Here is a 27,124-nt window from a genome sequence, read left to right on the forward strand (position 1 = left end):
TTTCAAACTCATATCCTTTTTCTTTTCCTCCAACCCCTTGCTTTTTGTGAGACCCATTTTTGTCAACTGTGCTTCCATCCACAGTGGTACCCCAGATTTCCTCTATAGGATGGGTTATAGTTAGCAGTATATTTGCAAGCAAGAGCTAGGCGATGTGTCCTAAGATGCATCTCCATAGCAAGCACATGGCATTGACTTAGACCACATGTTTCTTTGGGGCAGCTAAAGCATCTACCTTAGCTAGCCAACAACTGGATTTTTTAAGAAGGTAACTCTTCCTACACTCCATGCACATATATATATAAATACACATGGTAGCTACTAACTAACTGGCATAATTCAGTGGAATGATTCCTTACTTTGAATGTTTTAAATCCTAGAGACAGGGTATACTGTTTATTTTTATATTTTTTTTTTGTATTAGATGCACATCCAGATAACTAATCCATGAAAGGACCTGGTGAGGCTCTTCCAGGGCTACCTACAATGTACCTTTTTAAAAGGGAAGGAGGAATTAATTCTGATCTGGGGAAACCTAAGGCCCCTTTGAGACAGCTGCTAATGGATTGCCCACGGTGTGAATGAATGCAGAACTAGAAGCAGGCAAGGCTGAAATAAAAAGCTGGTAAATATTTGCACAGAGGTGAGAGTTGAAACTACGCTATGAAATGGGATGTGGCCCCTCTCCAAGGTAATGATTATATCCTCCAAGTCATGAAAATAACCAGATTCAGATCTTGAGAAGGCTACAAAGTGCAAAGTGGAAATATAAGTTTTAACTCTTCCTTAAACCAAAGCAAAAAAAAAAAAAAAAAAATGTTTATCAGTGAAAATGGAATGGAGTAGCAACACCAAAAGAAAAATTGGCCGTAAAAAATGAAGCGATTTTGGGACTTCAAACCCATGTTTTTTAATGTGGGAGTGGAGTGTGGGGAAAGAAGATGATCTGGAATATTTAGGAATGCAAGGAACTATTACCGTTTCATCAAATCTACTTATCATCTAGTAAATTTCATTCCTAAACCTAATCTAAGGTATTCATGCTAATATTCTTAAGTTTATACAGTAGCATGTTTCTGGTTATGTTTTCTTAATGCAAAAATGAAGCAATTTCCTTTTTAGGATTTATGTCTTATTAATGGCAAAAATTTTAGTTAAGATGCAGGTAGAAATGAGACGCTTAATCTGTACTTCCAAAGAAGTAAGCCTTTCTCTTGGAGAATGAATGGCACAGTGTTGAACTCTGGTAAACTCTAAGATGTGCATAGCTCAGGGCTCCCTGGGTGGAAATGAAACAGAGTATCTACACCTCAGGATCTACAATTTACATCTCCTGTGGCTCTTTACTTTCAACCTTCTATATATTTTAAAATGAAATGTAACTGAGTAAAAAGAACAGGGAACTAAAAATTAAATTTTCCATGCTAGTACCTGTTACACTTTTTCCCATGTGGAAAGTCATTCAACCTCTCTCACTTCAGGGTTCCTACCTCTATAAATTTCCTGCCATACATAACTCACCCACTGGCTATAAAGGTTGTTTTTAAAGGGAGGGCAGAGCAAAGGTGTGATCCTTTAAGTGTAGAAGTCTTACACTTCAAAATAGAGTCATTAAGGTATTGATCCAGGTACAGGTGAAGTGAGCATCTTAAGTTGAAAACAATCAAAACTTTCTACTGAAGAGAAAAGAATGTCTAGAAAACTGTTCGACTGAAAATTGTTCAGTCAATGTGAGCACATTAAAAATGCACACGCATTCTAGTGTACAGACTCAAAAATGGAACTTCTGACTAAAAGTGGCAAGCAAAAAGAGGTGCTTTAGATCATTCTGTAGAGCAGAAGAGGACAGACCACTTTCAGCCACCATTACTCTCCTTGTTCCTAGATTTTTGTTGTTTTAACTGATGGGGTCAAAGTGTTATTTGGTACTATTAGGAAGTTAGTTTTTATTGACGAAGTTTTACAGGTGGGAAGGTCAACTGAAGTACCAAGAACTTAGCCTGACAGCTTATATAAAAAATCTCAAACAATTGTTTGTTTAACTTTTGTTTTTAGAAACAGTAACTTTTACACTTGGAGAGATCTCAAAAAATCACATGAATACACGGTTGTCTAATATTACCTGATTCTGCTCAGCTTCTTTTGGCCTAAAAATCAGGGCATGGAAACCGTCTTTATTACAGAGAGCCTTTCTTTATAACGGTTATTCATTTTTAGTGATTTTTGCCAAGAATATTTGGATGGATGTTGCAACTGGTACGAAATAAGGGGGAATCCTGGTCCCCAGTCCTTCCTCTTCCCTAAGCTAGCTAACCTGACCTAGGGTGAGTCACGTGACCTGAGGTCTCAGTATCCTCAGCTGTAAAAGAAGCATGTTAGCTTAAAATAAAGTTCCCTCAGCTCTTAAGTCTCCTCTTTTATAATTAAACAAACAAATGAACTCTCCTAGATCAATGGCATTAAGGACTAGTGAAAATGGGAAACAATATTTCTAAGATACAATAATTCCCAAAACTTCAAGAAGCAGAGTCTGAGGGAACAAATAAGATTACAGAATCCATCTCACACATGCCACTGTGGGGAAGCCCTAGGGAAATGATTCAGCAATCGACAACTCTCCTTCCCACTGAGCAGCCCAGGAATATAAGAGAAAAGGAATTTTACCAAACCTAGTCTCTGCAGATCTCAACTTAAAGATCACACATCACCTGTAATTTCACCTTAACACTGAGCGAATCAGAGATCTAACCCTAGAAGCTATAAAGTCTGCAAGTGAAGCTAGTGAAATGTACATTCCAGATCACCACAAAGACGCTCTCTAACATTCTTACTACCTGGCTAGCTGCAGGGACAGGGGAACTCATTGGACAGAACCTAAATACCAACCTTCACAAGTTTCCCCAAAGCTCACAGAGAAACTATGTCAAATGAGAAACTGGTATCTTCAGCGGGGTAACCCCAAACAGCTTTACTCTCACAGTTACCCACCCTCCACATTTTGTACTAAGTTGAACACAGAAGAAAAGAACATAAAATAAACCAAAAAGTTTGAATCCCCACTACTTTTGTCCAAAAAATTCCTTTTAAATGTTCTCTGAAGCTACCTCTAAATGGAGGTATTGAGGGTAGAGGGTAGAAGGAACCACTGTTCTCCTGAGAGATCATTTCATTCATTTCCATCATGTTTGAACAAAAAGGTTCAAATAACTTCAAATATCCTCCTGACAGCTTCCTAGCATAAAGATTGTGTGTGCTCACTTCGGTTCTTATCTGTCCTTGCATGTGTAAAACCTGTCAATAAGCGTGAAAACTGCTAAACAAGGTCAAACAGACAATGAACTGAAGAAATTCAATTAATGTTTATGAAAAGTGGGACATGATTGTCTAAGGGTGGGAGGAGGGGGTCGGGGGGCATGAAAGGCTAACGATATTTCCAGTCGTTTCCACCAGTGCCCATCCACACATGACAAGGATCCCACAATTCAGAGATCTGAGTGTGATTTTTAGCCCGCCTACATTTCCGTGCCAAAATACACACTACACATGGTCTAACACAGCCTGGATCTGTGAGACTGCTAAAGGTAGCAATTGAGTCCCGGCAGCACACGGAAGCAGTTGAGTGCAACGTGTCAGTCGGTTTGAGAGTTTGTGGAACGGCAGCAACTGCAGCAAATCATCACCCTCCAACATGTGGGCCAACAAATCTCAGTTGGAAGAGGCATGGGTGTCCTTTTTTCTTCCTCCACTCCTTTTTTTTTTTTTAACATGGGGGAGGGGAGTGTCGGAAACAGACAAGGTAATGGTGTCCACTCCAAGATAGATAAGGAACTCCTGGCAACCTACCGTCCCTTGGGATAGGATGCTACTTTGAAGGCAAATAAGTTTCATTCTCGGTAACCTCACTCCTTGACACTAAGGATACTCATTGATCGTTCGCGGAAAAGGCAACCTGCGTTCAAATTCCCTTGCCCCGTTCCAAATTATAAATCCTCTCTGGGGCTGGCAAATTAAAAAATCAGCAAGAGGGCCAAAAGACACCTTGGACTGGTCAGTGCCCCTAAGAGAGGCAGACACTCCCCGATTCCGGTCTCCCCTCCTTCCCAAGACTCGCAAATTAGTTCTGAAGTGGGAATCGCGGTGGAGCATGCAGAGGTGCAGCACTTACCCCCATTCACCCCTATGGACGGCTCCAGCTTTGCTCCGGCGATCGCCAATACTATTCCAATCATGAACCATTCTTTCCTCATTCTCTCCAGTAGCCTCATGTTTGTTAGGGCGGGTGGGTTTTGTTTATTTGTTTGGCTTTTTTTCTTTTTAAGCTGCTATCGCTTAATCCCCGGGGCGTCTCCACACTTTCCACGGTCCCACCTGACATGCAGCAGAGCAAGTCAAATTGCTACTCGTAAATTAAAGACCGGGGGATTGCTCCGGCTGCTTTGAGGAGGGCTGGGAGTAGTAGTATCCAGTGACAGGAAAGTCTCACTGAGCGCCGCCATCACTACCGTGCGCCTACTAATAGACGCGCACAAGCCGCCGCGGCTCCGGCTGCGCCTCCCAACTCTCTGAAGCGGACGTTTGGGCCAGGCCGGCCGGCGCAAGCGATTGAGGAAGGGAACCTGGCCGCCGAGTAGGACTGACAGACTCACCACCGTCAAGACCTGTGGAACCTTAGGAATGACAGGGGCGGGGAGTGGCGTGAGGCGCCACAGCCTCCCAGCTCTATCAAGGGTCCGGCTCCAACAAACCTTTAGACACAGCCCCCCGCGCCCCTGGAATACATCCATGGAGAGACTCTTTTTGGCTTCGCCTTGAGCCTGCGGTAAGGGCTAGCGTGCGCTTGGGGCAGGGATTTCTCGGTCGGCAGCTGCGGCGGCGGGGTTCAGGTTTTTTTTCGGTGGCGAGCTTCTTCGAGGCATTACGACGCTTCCTCGACGCCGGCGTTGACGTGTACGCGGGGGGGGGGAAGGGGAGGACGCCGTCGGTCTCCTAGTCCCGGCCCGAGCCTCTGGAGTTAGCCATGCTCATACCCCGGCGCGGGAAAGCGGCACCCCAGTGCGGGTAGCTTTAGCCCCGGAAATGGGTTGAAAATTGGACACCGAGCCGACGCCCACATACGTAGCAGCGTTGCAGCCCGGGAGGGTGGGCGGTACCCCCAGGTCGGTCATCCGCGGGTGGGCGCCGGGCCCCGACCCCCTTCGCCATCACCAGCCCCGGAGTGGGGACTGCAGAGGTTCAGCCCCCTACCGGGAAGCGGGGACCACATCTTCGTTTGGGGATGGTGGGTGAGTGCTTGAGCTCCCTCCCTACCTCCCAGCGAAGCTGACGGGGTTGGGGGGGGGGGCGGTGAGCGAGGTAGGAGTCTGAGCTGGCGAGTCTGAAGCGTGCACGCTTTCTCTTGACCCCCAGAACTTGCCCCACCCAAGCAGCAGGGCAACTGTGGGAAGGAGGTCAGGATACCCAAGGCAAAAGTGGTGAGGGACCAGGTAGAGGCAGGGCTCCTGCCTTCCATGCCCCACGTGCTAGATCCTATCCGTCCCCATTTCTCCCTTGAAGTGTTTTCTGCCAACCAGTGACATTGATAGTTTCATGAATGGACTTCCTACCCACAGACCCTGCAGGAACATCAACTCTTTCCATTATGCACCCAAATAAATCAGGCAAATGCTGTGTTACAGTTTACTAAGAACTCAGATCTATTTACAGCAGAATCAAACTCATGGAAATGATTTTTGTTTTGGTGGTTACTTAAAAGGAAAGAATACAGTGCACTGTGAATTCTGTATTAGTTTCCTGCGGATACTGTAACAGATACCTAAAACTGGAGGCCTTTAAAATAATGGAAATGTAGTCTCTCATAGTTCTGGAAGCTAGAAGTCCAAAATCAAGGTGTTGGCAAGGCTACACTAACCCTGGAGGCTCTAAGGAGAGAATCCTTCCTTGTCTCTTACAGCTTCCGGTGGTTGCTGGCATAACTTGGCTTCCTTGGCTTATGGCCACGTCACTCCAGACTTCGCATCTGTCTTCACATTGCCCCCTGCTCTTCTGTGTGTCTCCTATAAAAACATTTGTCATCAGATTTAGGACCCAACCCGATAATCCAGAATGATCTCATTTTAAGATCCTTAACTATATCTGCAAATATCCTTTTACCAAATTAGGTAACTGTACTTTGTTGAATGGTGTCCCCCAAATGTTCATGTCAATCCAGAACCTAAGAATGTGACCTTATTTGGAAATGGAGTCTTGCCCATGTAATTGGTTAAGATGAGCTCATACTATGTTAAGATGGGTTTAAATCCAATGACTCATGTTCTTATAAGAAGGTCACGTGAAGACACACAAAAGAGACATGAAGAAGAAATCATGTGAAGATGGAAGCAGAGATTGGAGTGATGTGTCTACAAGCCAAGGAATGCCAAGGGTTCCACTTTGCAACCAACCACGAGAAGCTGGAAAGTTGCAGAAGTGGGGCAACTGGAAGCTGTGGTAAAGGATTTAGATTTTATTAAACACAGTAGGAAGCCACTAAAGGGATTAAAACTAGCTAGTGAAGTCCTGTCCAGTTTTGCTGGAGAGATTACTTTAGAGGCAGTCTCTGAACAAATAGTTCAGAAAGAAGTGACTAAGTCAGTGGAGCCGGAAAACGTAATTAGTATAAGAACTGTTAAGCAGGAAGAATCAAAAATAAATGACCAGTTGCCTATAGGGGAGTGGCGAAACAGTCTAAAATGACTCCCAGAGTATGTCTGTCAGACAGATGCTTGTGCCAGTCACTCAGCCAGAGAAACTTTATATAGTAGATTTGGGGAGGAGATTATAAATTCAGTTTATATCTTGTGTTCAAGGCCATTGGAGCATACAAATAGAGATGTCCAGAGGGGGTAGAATGGATGTTTGAGTTCATGAGTACAGAGTTGCTGTAGCTCTGGGATTCTTCAACAATACATTATGGAAATCATAGGCAGTAATGTAGCAAATATTTACTTTTATACTTTGTCGCATTGGTTACTCAATCTCTGAATATAGTTCACTTACTTATAATATTTATGAATGTTTATTATGTGCTAAGAATAGGAGTACACCTTGTGATTGAACCTGTCCCATCAGGCTATTGAAAAGATTCAGTGGGACGTACGTTGTATGTACGTTGCTTTGCATGGAAAAAATGCTCAGTTATTCATTTATTCCACAAATACTTATTGAGCTCCTACTTTGTGCTAGGCGTTATTCTGTAAATACTGGGGTTACAAGGAAAAGTGAGAGACAAGGTTTCAGCTTTCCTTGTGTGTTCCAATAATGACATAAAAGAGAAAATTAACAAGTAGTGATAACTGCCACAATGAAAATAAAACAGGTCGCTTGAGAAAGTAACAAGGAGGCTACTTTGAGTGGTCAGGGAAGGCCTTTCTGAAGGATGCAATTTAAGCAGAGACCCAAATGATGGGGGAACATTCATGATGCTGATATCTGAGAGATAAGCACCTCAGGCAGAGGGAGAACTGGTGAACAACCTTTGTAAATGCCCTAAGGTGGAAATGATCTTGACATGTGTATTAAGTTTCCTATTGCTGCTGTAACAAATTAACTCAATGGCTTAAAACAACAAATTTATTATCTTACAGTTCAGGGGCTCAGAAGTTCAAAATGGCTCTCACTGGGCTAAAAATCAATGTGTCCACAAGTCTGCATTCCTTTCTGGGTTTCTAGAGGAGAATCTTTCCTCTTCCTGCTTCTAGGGGCTCCCTTCATCTTCAAAGTCGACAACGGCCCATCCAGTCTTTCTCATGAAGAATCATTCTGGCACCGCCTCCCTCCTTCACTTACAGAGACCCTTCTGATTCCAATGTGCATACCCAGATAATCCAAGGTGGTGTTCCTATTTAGTTTAATCCTTAATCACAATAACATAGTCACAGGTTCTGAGGATTAGCATGTGGTCATCTTTAGGGGCCATTATTCTACCTACTACAGCATGTTAAAGGAAGGAAAGCCAAAGGACTGGGATACAGTGTGCTGGGGAGCCAGAGGAAGCAGGGCCAGAGCCTTCGGATCACGTAGGTATTTGTAGACCAGGTAATAAAATTTAGATTTTATTTAAGTGTGGTGGGGAGCTATAGGAAATTTTTAAGCAAGGAAAAATCATTCTTAGGTCACTCTGGCTGTTGTGTGGAGGAGGAATTTTAAAGAAGATGGAAAAGGAGATAGGAGGCTTTTGGAGTAGTTAAAAGAAGAGATCCTGCTGGCCTGTGCTGGAGGGGCAGTGGTAATGGGGAGGAGAAAAGACAATCATTTCCAGTTATGTCACAGAGGCAGAGACAGCATTTGCTGTTGGACTGGATGTAGATTAGTTAGGGAAAGGAATCAGGGATTTATTATTTATTTAGCTAAACCTAAGGTTTAGCTAAATCCACTATTTGGGTGAACATTGGTATCCATTTACAAAGATGAAAGAGATAGGGCAGAGCAGACTTAGTGAGGAAAATCAAGATTTATTTTGAGATAGCCTTGAGGGGCCTGTTAGAATTTCAGGTGGAGGGAATTCCCTGGCAGTCCCGTAGTTAGGACTCAGCCCTCTCACTGCTGGGGCCCTGGGTTCGATCCCTGGTCGGGAACTAAAATTCTATAAGCCACGTGGCACGGCCAGAAAAAAAGAAAAGAAAAGAAAAGGAAAGAAATTCAGGTGGAGGGAGATCAGGCAGTTGACCAAACAGTTCACAGAGGGAGATCAAAGCTAGAGAGAAAAATGTAGGAGTCATAGGCGTGAGTGGTCTTTAAAGCCATGGAATTGGATAAGATTACCCAAACAGAAAAAAGTTTAAATAAAGGACTATAAGTCAACTACCACCAACTAGAAATCTCACCCTCTTTCCAGAAATATGGCCCCACTCGACTCAAAGATCTTCAATGGCTTCATATATCCCACAGAATAAAAGTTTAATAAAAAGGCACCTGGCAATGCACAGAAACAATTTAGATGGTAGTGTCTGGTTCAATAATCAACCCATGTAATTTATCACTGATGAATAATTTGTGAAAATTATATAGGGTGTGGTGATATTTTATATTTTTCTTTTGAGAAGTTAAGTCATTTGTATTCTTTTTAATGATTGGAAGTAATTACAAATTAAATGAAAAATCCATAAGGACATAATCTTCAACATGTCATGTAATCTTCCCACAAATGTATATAACAAATGCAACTGTTTTGATCAGAGAATACTTTTACACTAGTGAATATTGTTGGCTCCAAAATGTTACCATGAAAGGAAATGCTGACTTATTTTCCTGTACAGTATTCTAAATATAGCAAAGATAGAGATAAATAGTGGCCTCGCCAATTACAGCAGAAAACTACCAATACATGCATAATTTGAAAATATATCGTAGCTAGCTAGCTAATTTCCAAAATAAATATCTGGTAGTCCGCTTCTCTGAGCGTTGCTAAAATGCTTTATGGAGGTAGAGTATTATTTTCTTCTTTGCTATTGGCTCTCCCTGGAACAATTCACAGACTAATATTAAACAGTTATGAAAACCAACTCAAATATAGGAGGCCATGCTTTACATTAGACTAGAAGTATAACCACTTCGGTTTTTCCTGCACAGGAATTTAGGCACTTAGCTCCTATTGTACTTGTGTTAATGAGAGTTATGCATGTAGATTCCCTCAATTTAAATGTGTTTCTGCCCTCTTCACATTGATAGGGACTGGGTTTGTCAGGTGGAGATGTAATGCTACTTTCTTTAACCCATAATGGGTGAAGTGTCTCTTTGCAGAAGACCTTCTGCTCCTGTGGTTTGTGGAAACTCTCTAATAGTTTCTCAGTCTCTTAAGTGGAAATCTGTCTCAGGAAATTAAGGACAGAGAGGAGAGTCAACAGCCATGGATGATAACCTATGGGGAGGCCCAGTAAATAATGGCGGGAAATGCAGCCCAAAAGAGAGGGATCATTTAAGGCTATTAGATGACAAATCCACTTCAATGCAGTTATTATACCTGTAAATATAGAAAAATGATAATGTTGACAACTCTTCGTCACACAATCTGGGTCATTAATAAATGATGAAGGATAGAAAGAGTAAAAGAAATAAAGCTGAGACTTCCCTGGTGGCGCAGTGGTTAAGAATCCGCCTGCCAGGGCAGGGGACATGGGTTTGAGCCCTGGTCTGCCGCGGAGCAACTAAGCCTATGTGCCACAACTATTGAGCCTACGCTCTAGGGCCCATGAGCCACAACTACTGAGCTCATGTGCCACAACTAATGAACCCACGTGCCTCGAGCCCATGCTCCACAACAAAGAGAAGCCACCACAATGAGAAGCCCGTGCACTGCATCGAAGAATAGCCCCCGCTGGCCTCAGCTAGAGAAAGCCCGCACGCAGCGATGAAGACCCAACACAGCCAAGAAATAAATAAATAAATTTATTTATTTAAAAAAAAAGAAAGAGCAAAGATCTAAAAGAAATTCAGAGAGCCTTAAGTCTCTGTGATGTGGAGACCTGTGTGTATTACACTAGTTTCACGGAGCTCCCCAAAGCTGCATGTTTCATAGACTTGATTAATATAAAGGCTGTGTACGTAGTTAGAATGGGTGCTAGGACCCATTCTTAGTGGCAAAACTCCTGATTCCAGCTGGGCATATGGCCACCAAATAAAGATTACAACTTCCTTTGCAGCTAGTAAATGGGCATGAGACTAAATTCCAGGAATAGAATGTGATTGGAAGTACCTGATTTCTAGGATGATTCTTATAGGAAGGCAATGTTCACTTTATACCCTTCTTCTTGCTGGCTATGATGCAGATGTAAAGGCTAAAATCCCAGCAGCCAGCTTCCACCAAGACTGGCAGAGCAGCAAGACAGCGGGTGCATCCTGGAGCTACCATAGTAGCTCTAGATCACCTACTTCCAGACTGTATGTGTGTAAGTAAGAAACAAACTTCTATTGTGGTCATTACTATTATTGTGAGTTTTCTGTTGCTTATAGCCAAGCCTAATTTTAATTAATATGCCATACATTTTTGAAAACTTGAAAAGTAAGCAGTGATCTCTTGACCTAATGAGTGATCAAAAAAGTGAATTGCTAACCCTAATGCCTAATTGCTTGCTTTCTACTTATACAATCTTTTGAATTTACACATAGTAGAAACTGAATCATCAGTGATAAATTAATTTTTTTGGTTTGTTTTGGTTTTATTTTTCTACATAATTTATTGTGAGGTTATCAATATCAGATAAAATATTGATTTTCATCACTTGCTTCTGTTCATCTGATCCAGTTCCTCATTTTTCCTTCTAAAACATTGCGTGCCACACTTGAGATAATGAAGAATTTCTGAACACCACAGCTAAGAACCTGGACATTCATCTGTAGCTACCTATATACTCCTTACATGCAGCTGTGGTCCTAGTGCTTTTTTCACAGCTCTCCTCTATGACAAGTCCTTGGAAAACATTTATCCCAATGACCTTCACGCATCTTCAAAACTCAGGCTTTGTTGCACCTTGAAGGCTCTCCTGCTGCCTGGCTGATGTGACTGATGGTGCCTCATACACCTTCCTTCCTTGGCAGCTTTGCAGAAAAACAATAGATTATTAAGTAGGAAACTAAGACTGGAGTTTGCTGTTGTGATTGGCCTACCTGTCTTGGTGGATCCAATTTCTGCATACTATTTGGAGGAAGAAAAAGTTTGACCTAGGGGCCAGAAGCTGTATCTGAAGACACTTTAAAGCCACACTGGCCAGGCATCTATAAATATTATTTTTGAATACACTGCATCTCCTAGCATCATTTGTGAGGCTGACTCATGATCTCTTAAGTGGCCTGGGTACTGGTATTGAAACTCTTGAACAGTGAGGAGGAAAACAGGTGCCACTACCATTCTCCGAGGAAAGTGTCACTTTATTCTTCGACTGGAAGGGCTGTGGCAATTGTGTTTCCCTAGAAACAAAGGATTGAATAACTGGACCAATGGCATGTCCTAATTCGTTCAGTTGATCAAAGTGGAGCTCTTAAATTCACATCTCCAAATTACTAGCCTAGTATTTCTCTTATACCAGCAGTGAGCAAACTAAAGCCCAAACCTTGTGTTTTGTTTTGTTTGTTTTTTGTAAATAAAACAAATCCTGAGGCTATAAATAAAGTTTATTGAAACATGGCCACAGCTCTGCCTGTTTGTTGGGTATTATCTATGGCCGTTTTTCCTGCAAAGTAGGGTTGAGTAGTTGCACAATGATCTCCTTACCCAGCAAAGCCAAAAATATTATCTGGCCTGTTCCAGACATTTGTCTCTGTAATAAATATTTGCTGCCCTCTCCCTCCCCAGACAGCACTGCCTTAGATAAGAAAAACTTAAGGTTCTTAAGATTCCTCTTTGACTTTTAAGTCCCTCCTATGCTAAGATAACTCCCCACCTCTGTCTACTTCTGGGTGCAGCTGACATGCTTTGCTAGGGCATGAGTAGAAATTTATTGTCAAGTCTCACTGTCAAATTTGCCTGCAACACTTCCCGACAATATAAAGACCTGAAGCCAAAGATGGTATCTATACAACTTAGTACTTGCGTCTAGAAAGTTATGTCCTTGGGTAGCCAGACGATGTCATGACGTAATTTTTGTTCCTTTCTGGAATGTAGAAAAAAACGCAGAGGAAATGAAACCAACAAATGATCAAGGAAAGAAACAGAAAAAGGATTCAGCTGACAATATATGGCTGAAGGAAAGAAGTAAAGTTAAAGATAGGACCATTGAAAATAGCATAGAAGAAAAGCAGTGCAAGGAGGTATATTAAGGTAGGCAGAAATAATTCCGATAAGGCAAATAGACTTTCCTGATCAAGTCATTCGTTTCTGGTTGAAAGTTATTCACATGTTTCTTCCATGTGTTGCAGGAAGGGGACCCTTTCCAGGGCCCGAGAGTGGGCTCTTGTCTAACACTTGGAAATGAATTGTCCGCGGAGACACACGTGCTGACAAAACTAGAGACTTTGTTGGGACGGGGTGCCTGGGTGGAGAGCAGCAGAGTAAGGGAACCCAGAAGGACTGCTCTGCCACGTGGTTTTCAGTCTCAGGTTTAATGGTAATGAGGTTAGTTTCCAGGTTGTTTCTGGCCAATCACTCTGACTCAGGGTCCTTCCCAGTGGCACGCGCATCTCTTAGCCAAGATGGATTCCAGCAAGAAGGATTCTGGGAGGTTGGTAGGAGATATGGACTGGCGTCTCCTCTCTCCTTTTGACCTTTCCCGAATTCTTCTGGTTGGTGGTAGCTTGTTAGTTCCGCGTTCCTTACCAGGAGCTCCTGTTGTAAGATATCACATGCAAGTGGTTACTATCAGCCTGGCCAGGCTGGGTGGTTTCGGTCAGTGGTTCCCCTAACACAGGAGTGCTTACCCAAAAAAGATCAACCCTATTTGGATGTGTCACCATATTCCTGGGATTTTAGAAATTTAAAACTGAAGGTAAAACTGATACCTAGCAGGACCCTGTGGGGCTCCTGGGCACAAAAGCCTTTCTGTGTCCCCCATTTCTTTATTATAGGAAATAGGCTTCATTCAGCCTCCATGACCTTCCCTGAATTCCAGTGAGCAGGTTCAAACAGTTGCTAATCAGGGAAGGGAGGAGATGCGGAGACAAGGGAGGAACAGTTAAAAGAAACAATAGTGCAGCCTTGGGGCAGGGTCCTGGTTCCCCCTCAGGGATACACATAACACTATCTTTGAGCTGTTTTGCAGATGCTGAAACGCCCACCAGGTGGGAGAGGTTAACGGTTAATGAAGGTATACTGTCTACAAGCACACAGACCCCAGACCAGTTGGATCCAGAAGGTTGATGATACTGACTCCCACTTACCACCAACCAATCAGAAATTGTCCACTAGCTGATCATGCCCTCTTTGAACCACTACTATAAAACTCCTCACTACCCCCTCCAGATTGGGACACACAGTTTTAAGGACATTAGCCCGCTGTGGCCCCCATGGCAAAGCAACAAATCTATTCTTTTCTGCTTCACCCAAAACTCTGTCTCTGAGATTTCATTTGGTATTGGGGTACAGAAGCCAGATTCGGCTTCAAAACTAAAACAATTTTTTTTTTTTTTTAAATTTTTGGCTGTGTTGGGTTTTCGTTGCTGTGCGAGGGCTTTCTCTAGTTGCGGCGAGCGGGGGCCTCTCTTCATCGCGGTGCGCGGGCCTCTCACTGTCGCGGCCTCTCTTGTTACGGAGCACAGGCTCCAGACGCGCAGGCTCAGTAGTTGTGGCTCACGGGCCCAGTTGCTCCGCGGCATGTGGGATCTTCCCAGACCAGGGCTCGAACCCGTGTCCCCTGCATTGGCAGGCAGATTCTCAACCACTGCGCCACCAGGGAAGCCCTAAAACTAAATTTTAAAAGTAAAAATAATTCTAGTCCAACATGCTGATTATACCAACAAGAACCAATTGTACACCTGCTGAAAATCACAGCATGGTGACAGAGCTGGGACAAGCAATCAGAGCCCTCAGTCACTCTGTGCTTTCTCCCATATACACTACAGTAGGACATATACCCTCCCAGAAAGCTATTTTAATGGTGAAAATTATTAGACACAGAATTCAGTTTGGGGAAAGAAAGTACAAAACCTTTGGAGATTTAGAGTTGTCTTGAACAATTGGAAGATAAGCCTTTAGAAGTTCTTTTGAAAGATAAAGTCAATTCCTAATGTACCTGTGCTAGCTGCAAAATGAATGAAATGTAACAGGACTTTGATAACCCAAATATATCTTCAGATTAAGAACAGAGAAGGGGAAAACTCCACTAATATTTTTCCTCTTTCCTCATGTGGTAAACAAATTAATAAAACAATTTTGAGTATTTTAATTACTGTAACTTTTTGATGTATTTCCCTGAACTGTGTGCCATCTTCCTTTTACCATCTACTTCCAGTAATTAAAATTTCTTATCATTTCTTTATTTCCACATTCTTTTTTTTTTTAAAAATTATTTATTATTTATTTAGTCTGTGCCGGGTCTTAGTTGCAACACGCAGGATCTTCGTTGCGGTATGCATGCAGGATCTAGTTCCCCAACCAGGGATTGAACCCGGGGCCGCTGCATTGAGAGCTCGGAGTCTTACCCACTGGACCACCAGGCAAGTACGTATTTCCACATTCTTAAATGCCTGAGCTTTTATTTTTCTTAAAGTGATCTCAATTACTGTATTCCCATAGTCCTTTATGGAACAGTGTTAGAGAGTATGGAGTGTTTTAGAGATAGAAATGAGAATAAAAAGGTAAACCATGCTACTAGATATATAGGAATATTAATTAGGTCGTAATAATACTTAAATGCTTCTTTGTGGTGGCAATAGCACATCTTCCTTACAAGTTCTCTTCTTTGTCTTACCTTGAGTGGCAGGTAATATTTTTTGTGTCTCCTCTTCAGCTGGGTGCCAGCTGCATTGTCTCAGTGGCTTTCCAAAGGAGACTGATGGACCTACTCCATAAATACTGACTGGAAGCCAGAGTAAGGCAAGAGGCTCTGTTTATTGGCCATTAGTCATCAATAAATAATAGCAGTGTTAAACAGTAAACACAGAGCTCTGAGAATATCATTAACATTACTTACAAAATAAATGTTTCTGTGATACATCAGTGTGTGGCAGTCAAATCCCCCGAGGGCTCTAGGACTGAATTTGTCATCTGCTGTGTTTTAAACTGAAATATCTTCTTAAAAAGCTCTTTCTGGCTCTCTGCTCGATTGACTTGTAAGAAGACTGGGATTTTCTCAAAGAATAAGATCTTCATTTCCTCTGGTTATGTGTGATGTCTTTATTGGGTTGACTTCGTGAAGAGCTGGGAATATCTGACAAATATTTTGGGTCCCTATACTTGAGATATATGTTATAGGAAGCATGCCTAACCCCATTGACTACCTAGCCCAAGAAAGCAAAGTATAAACCTTGGGGCTTTAAGAAATAACTAACCACAAGCAAGATATTGTAAATCTTTTTTTGTATTGCTTTCTAGAAGAACATGGGGAAAAGCAATAAAAAAGTACTTTGTAAATAGTCTGTTTCTCCGCACCCCCTTTTCCTTGAAATCATATGCCTCCTCACTTGGTACCACGTTGCAAACAGCTGGAGTCTATCACTTCTCATGGTATTATTCCCACTTGTTGAATGTCCTAAAACCAAACACTCTAAAAGCAATAAAGAAGGAAAGAGTAAACATGTTCTAAATGATTCCATTTTCATGCTTTATGACTTTCTCATGATCATTTTAGTCATCTACCTGAAGATTTATTTTGAAGGCTAAGTGGTGATTACACAGATGAATCACCCATTTGAAATGCCTTACTTTAAAACACAAGAATGCGAGAGAGTGAAAACCTGGAGCCTTCAAACTCCACATCCACCATTTGCGTAAATTACCTGACCACAGTTATAGGTCTGTTTCTTCATTGGCAGAACAGAGTCATCAAGGAGCAAGGTTGCTATCTGGCATATGTGAGTTCTCAAAAATGATAGGGAAGACATGATTTTGTTGTTACTTTTAAAAATTGTATAAAAATCTCATGCTGTCTCAATTGAGAGGCACGTGAGCCTCTTATTCCCCAGTGAAACTTGTTATGGTTAATAATACTTACTTCACAAGGTTGTCATGACAGTTAGATATAGATAAATTACCTAGCAGTAGAGTTAATGGTCAATAAATGTTCATTCTTATCCCCTTGTGTTTTGTCTTTCTTCCCATTCTATTTTGTTTTAATATTTATTTATTTATTTTATTATTTATTTATTTATTTTGGCTGCACCTGGTCTTAGTTTCAGTGTGCAAGATCTTTAGTTGCAGCATGCATGCAGGATCTAGTTCCCCAACCAGGGATCGAACCCAGGCCCCCTGCATTGGGAACACGGAGTCCTACCCACTGGACCACCAGGGAAGTCCCTCTTTCTTCCCGTTCTTAAAAAGGAGAAAAGTCAGCAGTGATCCTAGACATGAATATTTGTGGAATGGACTTAAAAACAGAATAAGAGGAAAGTCTCAGACTTTTTAATGATAAACATAAAATGATAGCAAGACATATAATGCCTTTCTAATGCCTTTTGCACAGGGAAAATATCATACGATTTCCCTCATTTTGAAAACACAGACAAAGAAGCATCAAAATGTTAATACCTTCCCTGAAGTTACCTAAGATCAGATACAAAAAGAATGTCAAAATCTCCAAATTGAAATTCAAAATTCTAAAACCAAATACATTATTTTTAAGATATTATTTGGTGTACTGTATGTGTGTCAGCAACCAGTAGTAAAATCACTAGTTAATTTTAGGTTGTGATTTTCTTCTGCGCTTTTTTGTTTCTTTTCTTTTCTTTTTTTTTTTTTTGCCATGTCACGCGGCCTTTGAGATCCTAGTTCCCCAACCAGGGATCGAACCCAGTCCCCAGAAGTGAAATCGCTGAGTCCTAACCACTGGACAACCAGGGAATTCCCTCTTCTGTGCATTTTTAAATGGATATCTCATTACAGGTTTAGATCAGGAAGGCAACAGGGCCTAAGGAGACCCACAGCGGAGAGAAAGAATGAGGCTATAAGCAAGCAAGTACAGGTGCAACTGCCATGGCTGTCATGGTGGAGAAGCTGTTTTGTTTCAGTAGTTGATATCATTCTCCTCTGCCTCTTACTGAACTTCCTGTGTTTCTATAGCTGAGTCTGTGAAACTTTATTCTCTGCTACCTTAGAGCCAGGTCCCACTTGCCTAGTTGCCTGGGGTCTCTCCCAAGACTGCACTCTTCAAGACTGGTTCACTTCCTAGTTCTCCCTATTGCATTTGCTGGCTTGGCCCTCTGTCAACTTACACGTGCTTCACTGCTGCCAGGTTATTGCCCTCTGCACCCAGGATGCTAGCCGTGTGATCTCTGCTAGTCCTAGGACACCCTTTGCTTGATAGAGTATAAAACACATCAATGCCCTGTGACAGTGTTAGAACATCCCCCAGAATGCTATAAGTGGGTGACATACAGTGTTTGCATGCAAAGATCTCTAAATATGTTCCAGGACGTGGCCTCATTCTCAGACCATGGCCACCTGAGGGATGAGAATTTTGCTCCTGTCTCCAGGTTGAAGGTTTTCCAGAGAGTCACTTTGATCTGGTTTCAGAGGGTCCCTGATGGGATAGCTTTAACGTACCCCTATAGCTTGGATCCTGCTGTAGTTCACTATCCTCAAGATGTCTCTAATCCTAGTTTTCTTGAGATAGACATCCTTGGAGGTTCTAAGGCCAAGCCATGCTTCCAGATGTTCATGGATCACAAAGAACACGGGACCAGGCCACTGCCTTTCGATGCTTCCAAATAGCAGAGCAAGATGAACTGTACACAACGATCCACGTGAACACTTAGCCTTATTTGCAGTAAGGACCCAGATAGGCCATCAGCCTGCTGCTACTTGGCAAAGTGCACTTCAATTTCAAGCTGATGGGTTTACTTTCCAAGGCTGAAATTGTTGTCAGCAATTTTTATTTTAAATAGAAGTTGCAGTCACTGGTCTTTTAGAATATGTCATATTTACAAAGATGCATTTTATAAGAACATCCTAAAGTGCTGTATGAATATCATTTCATTTATCTTTATGACACCTCTGTGAGGGAAAGTAGCGCATATCATCCTTCCCATCATCACCAGGCTTAGTGTTCAAATGAAAGCACACAAAGGCTTTCTAGAGAGCAGCACAGAGCTCACAGTGGACCCAAGAGTAGGCCTGTTAGGGTTGTATATGAATATTCAGCCTCCGACAAAAGGCTTGGGGCATAATTCTATCAACCCAAGAAAATAACACTTTCTTAAGTGTTCTTAAGGGCAGAAGAAAAGGGTCTCACTACAAAATGTGCCCGTGTGTTGAAGACACTTTCTTTTTGATTTCTTGTTTCTCTGGTTCTCCAGTTACCAGTTATTATTATCACTATAGAAAAAGAGTGGCAGGGAGACATGGAGCCACCTGGACCGTGAACCTGTGAAACTGCTGCAGGAAAGAAAGTGGGGTGCGAGAGGATGACCACGTCCCAGGTCTCAGGCAAGTCATTGGATGGCTGCCAACTGTGGGTTCTTGGCTTTGTGCAGGAAAGAATTCAAGAGTGAGCCATAGTAAAGTGAAAGAAGGTTTATTCAGGGAAATACACACTCCATAGACAGAGTGTGGGCCATCTCAGAAGGCGAGAGGCCTCAGGATACAGGATTGTAAGTTTTTATAGAGGTGGATAATTTCATAGGCTAATGAGTGGGATGATTTTTCCAACAATTTGGGGGAAGGGGCGGAGATTTCCAGGAATTGGACCACCACCCTCTTTTTGGCCTTTTATGGTGGGCCTTGGAACTGTCATGGCGCCGGTGGGTGTGTCATTTAGATGCTAATGTATTACAACGAGCACATAAGCAGGCTCAAGGTCTAGTGGAAGTCGACTCATCCACCATCTTGGACCTAGTTGGTTCTAACTAGTTTATATTGTGTCCTCAACAGCTGTGTCATTCTTTTAAAGGTTGTGCCCTGCCCCCTTCCTGTCTTAAAATGTTGGTCCTGTTATTTGAAATACTCACCTGTCTCTAGATCAGAGACCAACATTTTTATTCGGCATCACTTCCAAGTAATTAGGATAGTCCATTAAACATATCCTAAGAACCTTTTATTTCCAAGGATTAAATCAGTCTGATTTGACTGTTTAGTAGAGGTCTTGATAACTGTACAGAGTATTGACAAAAAAAGTTGGGAAGGGTGAAGGTAATAGAAATTTATCTCTTTCTTTTACTGAGAAGTAAGGAAAAGAGTATTTATTGAGTATCTACATTGTACCAGTAGCTCTTTTAGATGAGCTCATTTATGCAATGAATTTTCAGAGTTATAATTACCATGCTACCTGCCAAGAAACCACGGCTCAGAAAAAATAGATTACTTACTCAAGGTCACACAGCTAGTGAAAGTAAACTACAGAGTCTGGATTCAACCCAGACCTTTCTAATTCTTTTTTTTTTTAATATAAATTTATTTTTATTTATATTATTTATGTTTGGCTGCATTGGGTCTTCGTTGCTGCTCATGGGCTTTCTCTAGTTGTAGCGAGCAGGGGCTACTCTTCATCGCAGTGCATGGGCTTCTCATTGCGGTGGCTCCTCTTGTTGTGGAGCACGGGCTCTAGGTGCATGGGCTTCAGTAGTTGTGGCACATGGGCTCAGTAGTTGTGGCTCACAGGCTCTAGAGTGCAGGCTCAGTAGTTGTGGCTCACGGGCCCAGTTGCTCCGCGGCATGTGGGATCTTCCCGGACCAGGGCTCGAGCCCGTGTCCCCTGCATTGGCAGGCAGATTCTTAACCACTCTGCCACCAGGGAAGTCCCCAGACCTTTCTAATTCTTAAACTCCAGTTAAGAGCTGCTTGGGGATTGTCCTTATATGCTAATGTGAAGTTACTCAAGAATATAGCAGAAATACTCTTACCAAGAATCAATTGTATTTGTTCCCAAACCAGCCTGTCTTTTGTACTTGTTATTTGAATTATGTTATTTAATTAATTAATAACACCCTTCTGGACTAATAAAATAAAAATACAAAAGAAAGAGGTTTATGTTTCTATGAAGACTAACTAGAATGCTTTGGAAATACAAACTGAGCAAGACCCTGTGGGCCCTTTTGGGTACAAAAGCCACTCCATGTTCCTCTTTTCTTGTTTGAAGGAAAAAGGCTTTCAGCCTCCTAGACTTTCTGTGAGTTCCAAGGGCAGCTTCAAACAGTTACTCATTAGGGGAGTGAGGGAATGCAGAAACAGAGGAAAGGCAGTCAAGAAACAATGGCTCAGTGATGGGGCAGGGTCCTGGTTCCTCCTTAGTGAATATACATAACAATCTGATATGTGTCTCTGAGTTCAACTAAGGCCCCCACCCAGGTGGAGGATGGCAACTTCAGGCTGAGCACAGGCACATGGACCCCAGACTGGTGGAAACCAGAAGGATGATTCCTGGAACACCGCCCTGTTGCCTCACTACCAACCAATCAGAGGAAGGTCTCACACCCTCCAGCCCTTCCCCCAGATCTTGCCTATAAAAACTCTTCCCCAAAACCCCCTTGGGGCTTTTGAGCACGAGCCACCCCTTCTCCTTGTATGGTCCTTGCAATAAACCTTCTCTGCTCCAAACTCTGACGTTTCGGTTTGTTTGACCTCAATGTGTGTTGGGCGCACAAACTTAGGTTCAGCAACACTCTATATTCTGGATTTCTATTTGTTTTTATAGATGTGGTTCATCTTCTCTTCCCCCAGTAGCTTTGCTCTTCTGCACAATTTCTACTCACGCTTCAGGACTTGCTTTAGGTGTCTCCTCCTCTATGAAGTACTGCTGACGCCCCTGGGACAGAAAGTGAGGTCTGCCTCCTATTGTGTCTCCAACCCCCATACACCTAGCCTCTGATACGGGGAACACCGTGTGCAAAGAAGCCAAGGAGAATTCGCCAACAATAGATGGAGAAGATCAAAGGTCACTGTGCTCTTGGGGAATCAGGTGTGCTGGACCAGTGTCTAAGCAGCTGCGGACTCAAGGAGAGCAAAACAGGAAAAAAAAAACCCATCTGTGGGACCCATCCTCCCTGCCTGAGCCATCCTCTGTGGAGATTTTTTTTTTTTTTTTTTTTTTTGGTTGCGCTGCGTGGCTTGTGGGATTTTATTTCCCTGACCAGGGATCGAACCGTGGTCCTTGTAGTTGAAGCTCAGAGCCCAAACACTGGACCACCAGGGAATTCCTGCTCTGTGGGGGATTATCCCATAAATGCTGAGAATCAGTTTCTTTCTTTCTCTTTTTATTTTGGCTGCACTGTGCACTGTGTGTTTTCAGGATCTTAGTTCTCCGACCAGGGATGGAACCCAGGTCCCTTGCAGTGGAAGCACAGAGTCCTAACCACTGACTGCAAGAGAATTCTCTAGAATCAGTTTTAATCTTGTGCTTTTTATCAGAATCTTCTCTTTATTCACACTGAATATCACCTTATTTTTTTGTATTTATATTAATCTGCCCAGTTAAATTATCAAGGGGAAATACCAAAGGATTTACAATTTCCCAGCAGCTTGACCTTGCCTTTTGGCCTTCTGCAAGAACTATAAATTCAGTCTGGCAGCAAAGTGAATTCTCAAGTTTTTCTTATGCTTATACCATCTCTAAGACCAATGTAAATTTGAAATTGGTTATTCTTAGTGTCTGGCATTTATTTCATGAAGGTGGAGCCTATTTGGAAATTATCACTAAATTTAATTTTTCTCATTCTAAAACTATTTACGTATATATCAGCTGTTGTTAAGAGGCTCCATTTTTATATTCTTAAAATTGCACCAAGTAAACATTATATTTACATATAGTTATATGCAGTAGTTTACAGTTACAGAAACCACATGAATTCATTCACTTCTCATAGTGGCATAGACAGAGCAGGTATTATTTCCTCATTTTATTTAAAGGAAACTCAGGGTTGTCTGAGGTCTCTGCCCAGGCTTAGCATTGATTCAAAAACAAACAAACAAATCAAGTTATCTGGTTCCTGAGAAGAGCTGGTGAATAGGCAGTTGCAAGCATTCTTTTTTTCTAAGAAGGAAATGTATTGGATATAGTATTTTAAGCTTGGTAAAACCATTTTTCAAGTGTTAAAATCTATCGATAATACCAAGGAATAGAAAATATGGGCTCGAAATTAATTCTTCCTTGACTTCTTTATCATGACCTTGTATATAAGAACAATGGTTTTATTAACTAGACATATCTATCATTAGCTTATAAGAAGTCTGTTTTACCTCTTCAGCCATCTGAGACAACTTACGTATAGAATTAAATATTTACAAAAAAAGAAATGTAAAGGTTTTTTTCTGATTTCTCTAATTCTCAAAGTAGCATATCTACATTTTTAAATACTACAGAAGGAAATCAGGACAGTGTTTACATTTGTTACTATTTTTATGGCAATTAGTCAAACTAGGTGGAAAAAAAAAAGAACCTAAGATTTTAGTGACTAAAAAGTAAGCTCCATACGACCCAGCAATCCCACTACTGGGCATATACCCTGAGAAAACCATAATTCAAAAATAGTCATGTACCAAAATGTTCATTGCAGCTCTATTTACAATAGCCAGGACATGGAAGCAACCTAAATGTCCATCGACAGATGAATGGATAAAGAAGATGTGGCACATATATACAATGGAATATTACTCAGCCATAAAAAGAAATGAAATGGAGGTATTTGTAATGAGGTGGATGGAGTTAGAGTCTGTCATACAGAGTGAAGTAAGTCAGAAAGAGAAAAACAAATACAGTATGCTAACACATATATACGGAATCTAAGGAAAAAAAAAAAGGCCATGAAGAACCTAGTGGCAAGACGGGAATAAAGACACAGACCTACTAGAGAATGGACTTGAGGATATGGGGAGGGGGTGGGGTGAGATGTGACAGGGTAAGAGAGTGTCATGGACATATATACACTACCAAATGTAAAATAGATAACTAGTGGGAAGCAGCCGCATAGCACAGGGAGATCAGCTTGGTGCTTTGTGACCACCTAGAGGGGTGGGATGGGGAGGGTGGGAGGGAGGGAGATGCAAGAGGGAAGAGAAATGGGAACATATTGTATATGTATAACTGATTCACTTTGTTATAAAGCAGAAGCTAACACACCATTGTAAGGCAATTATACTTCAATAAAGATGTTTAAAAAAAAAAAAAAAAAGTAAGCTCCAAGGAAGCAGGAACTTTGTCTCTTTGTTCACTGGCACATTCCAAAGGCCTTGAACAGGGCTGGAATATAGTAAGTACTTAATAAATATTTGTTGAGTTAATAAATGAACAAACAAAGAGACAAAGTCGAGGCTCGCAACCTTACGTTATTGGAGAAATAAAAAGAATTCATTTATTCGGCAAATATTGACTGAATGCCTAAGAAGTTCTAGACAGATTCAGAGGCTCTGGACTAGAAACACCGTGCCCCTACGGCTGCCCAGGGGGAGGTGAAGCCGAATCCAGCCTCTGTACCCCGACACTAAATTAAATCTTGGTGACAGAGTTTGGGTGAAGTAGAAAAGAATAGCTTTATTGCTTTGCCAGGCAAAGGAGGCTAGAGGGAGCTAATGCCCCCAAAACTGTGTGTCCCAACCTGGAGGGAGTAGTGAGAAGTTTTATAGTAATGGTTCAAAGAAGGTGTGATCAGCTTGTGGACATTCTTCTGATTGGTTGGTGGTAAGTGGGAGTCAACATCATCAACCTTCTGGGGGTCAATCCCAACCGGTCTGGGGTCTACGTGCCTGTGGGCAGCATACCATTAACTTCTCCCACCTGGTGGGCATTTCAGTATCTGCAAAACAGCTCAAAGATATTGTTATGTATATCTTGAGGGGGAACCAGGACCTTGCCCCAAGGCTGCACCTTTGTTTCTTTTAACTGTTCTTCCCTTGTCTCTGTATCCCCTCCCTTCCCTAATGAGCAACTGTTTGAACCCACCCATTGGAACTCAGGGAAGGTCATGGAGGCTGAATGAAGCCTATTTCCTGTAATCGAGAAATGAGGGACAGAGAAAGGCTTTTGTGCCCAGGGAGGGGCCCCACAGGGTCTTGCTGGATATCAGAGGTATTCTAATTTAGCCTGAGTGACTAGGGAAGGAGGAGCTGCCCTTTGGGATCTGAATGAAATGAAAGAGCCAGCCATGCAAAAATAGTATGACCTACCTGTTGTTGCAGCATTAAATTAGATGATGCATAGAAAGCACTTATCTCAGTGATCAGCAACTGGTAGTGCTGAGGTTCAGGACACAACATCCTAAAATGTGATCCCTTGGCATATTGAATATTTCAAGCTGAAGGAATATGAGAAATGGCAGGTGAAGGAAGGACTTTCTGACTTCCCCTGAGGCAGGTCACAAAACCCTCATATGAGAGGTGCCTCCCTTAGAAAGGAACATCCTTATCTCCAAAAACGGAGAGACACCAAGAGAACCCCCCCCCTTTTTTTTGGTCTTATCACATTTTCCCACTACTCTCCTCTCTTCATCAAACCTGGCATGAAAACATTCAGGTTTAACTGCTTCTTCAGGTCTTATTTCCTTATGAAATCTCCAGTGTCCTGTAAAACCTACATTAAATAAACTTGTATGCCTTTCTCTTGCTAATCTTTTGGGACACGGACCCAAGTCGAGAACTTAGAAGGGCAGAGGAAAAGATATTTTTCATCTCCTATAGTAGATATTATTGTTATTTCTATAGATGGCAACCAAGATATTTATTCACCATGTTCAAAACCGAGACAAGTCCATGGTGCTATGATGCATATGTATCTCTAGATGGCTTTTGGGGGTTTTTGCAAACCTTGGGCTTGCGTGCTCCAAATCCTTGGAAGGAACGAGGACTTAACTCCGGCCCCCGGAGGATCAGGATCTGCTATACATTCTGACTTTCTATATCAAAACCCAACATTTCAAAGCCTGCATACCCCATTTTGACAGATATTCTAGCTGGTTTTAATGACCCTTGAACAGGATTAGGCTTTGCAAATGGTCTGCTTTTTGTACTTGGACCATAACATATCAGCATAATATAAATCCTTGATGCAATGTTAAAGATTTGCCAAATCAAAATATTTCTTACTGGTTATCTGGAGAATATATGATGCCTTATATTTGAAAACATAATATTAATTTTTGGCCTTTCGAAAGCCTGTTTATATATTCTGTATTTTACGGATTTGAAAAGTGTTTTCTTAAATTGAACATTAAAATTGCTACTGGTAATTCTTTACACTTCTTTCCATCTCATTGTACAAGTAAAATATGCTATGTTGTAATCAACTGGGGCAAAAAAATTTAAGAAAGAAACTAAAAAATCATCTGAGATAACCACTATTAAAACTTTAGTAACCATCCTTTAACATATCTCTTCAGACTAATATATGCAGACTTATATATAAAATGTTGAGGGAATTCCCTGGGAGTCCAGTGGTTAGGACTCTGCTCTTCCACTGTGTGTGTGTGTGTAGGGGCCTGGGTTTGATCCCTGGTTGGGGAACTAAGATCCCACAAGCCACGCTGTGCGGCCAAAATAAATAAAATTAAATTCTGAAAAAATAGGATCATATTATACATGTATTTTATTAAGAATATTCTTTAAAGCATTTCGTTAAGTTCTTTATGTATTTCCTCTCCCTCTCTTATCCATCCCTCCTCACCATTCCTATAAAAAATGTTAGAAAACTGTTTTTCTCACTTGAACACACAGTGTGAAAATCCCTCCAATCAACTAATACAGACCTAACATGTTTTCTTTAGTGAATGCATACCATTTCGTGGTATGAATGAACCCCAGTTTATTTATCTATATCTCTAGTGATCAGCACTCCCTTTATAGTCCTGTTTTTTACCCCAATGAACAAAGCTACAGTAAACATCTTTCACATGCACCCTTACGGGCTGGTAGATTAGTTTTTATGGTATTGCTAGGAGAGGGGGTGTGTGTATGGTAATCTTAGTAGAGATGTCCAGAATTGCATTCTCAAAAGATGTTAACAGTTTACATTTCCCCTTTTGTTTTATCCAATGTTTATTTTTAGTGTTTATATGCATATATGCATACATAATTGGGGGTAATTACTGTAGACATTACTTCCTTAGTGATGCTAGAAAAATTGAGTGATTATTCGAGTGTCACCAGGCTCATTGATCCTGTCACCTGTATTTTAAAAGTAAGTGAGGGACTTCCCTGGTGGTCTGGTGGTTAAGACTCCGTGCTTCCACTGCAGGGGGCACGGGTTCAGTCCCTGGGTGGGGAACTAGGATTCTGCATGCTGCATGGCACGGCCAAAAAAAAAAAAAAAGTAAGTGAAACAGGCCTTCAATAACCATGTTTCTGAAGCTCTGACAGGTAACAAAATAGAGCTCTAACCGCCAACAGTTCTGAGAGCCGCAGTGGGAAGTTATTCACTCATTCCACCGGTTCATTCATTCATTCATTTATTTATTTATTTATTTATTGTTGGCTGTGTTGGGTCTTTGTTGCTGCACGCGGGCCTTCTCTAGTTGTGGCGAGCAGGGGATACTCTTTGTTGCAGTGCGTGGGCTTCTCTTGTTGCGGAGCTCGGGCTCTAGGCGC

At 41.8% G+C, this 27,124-nt stretch overlaps 1 protein-coding gene and 1 long non-coding RNA gene across 13 annotated transcripts in view; one reads left to right on the forward strand and one right to left on the reverse strand.

Annotated features, from left to right (window-relative positions):
* Positions 1–4,808, reverse strand: part of SLC10A7 (solute carrier family 10 member 7) — a 251,927-nt gene extending 247,119 nt beyond the window's left edge. For 4 of the 12 annotated variants that reach the window (XM_082463439.1, XM_082463447.1, XM_082463446.1 and 1 more), the window contains exon 1: positions 4,166–4,803. In XM_082463439.1, coding sequence (XP_082319565.1) covers positions 4,166–4,265 — 100 coding nt within the window. In that variant the 5' untranslated portion in view covers positions 4,266–4,803. Of the gene's footprint in view, positions 1–4,165 lie in introns of all 12 variants that reach the window. The other 8 variants (XM_082463443.1, XM_082463444.1, XM_082463445.1 and 5 more) reach the window with 6 other exon arrangements.
* A 35-nt stretch (positions 4,809–4,843) lies between these two features.
* Positions 4,844–21,151, forward strand: LOC309661619. Its single transcript, XR_014264102.1, has 4 exons — positions 4,844–5,282; positions 14,989–15,124; positions 15,414–15,494; positions 18,916–21,151. It is a non-coding gene; the product is annotated as an uncharacterized lncRNA (long non-coding RNA).
* Positions 21,152–27,124: the final 5,973 nt, after the last annotated feature.

Source organism: Balaenoptera physalus (genome assembly GCF_965194825.1).
Source record: "Balaenoptera physalus genome assembly, chromosome: 5".
Taxonomy (NCBI): domain Eukaryota; kingdom Metazoa; phylum Chordata; class Mammalia; order Artiodactyla; family Balaenopteridae; genus Balaenoptera; species Balaenoptera physalus.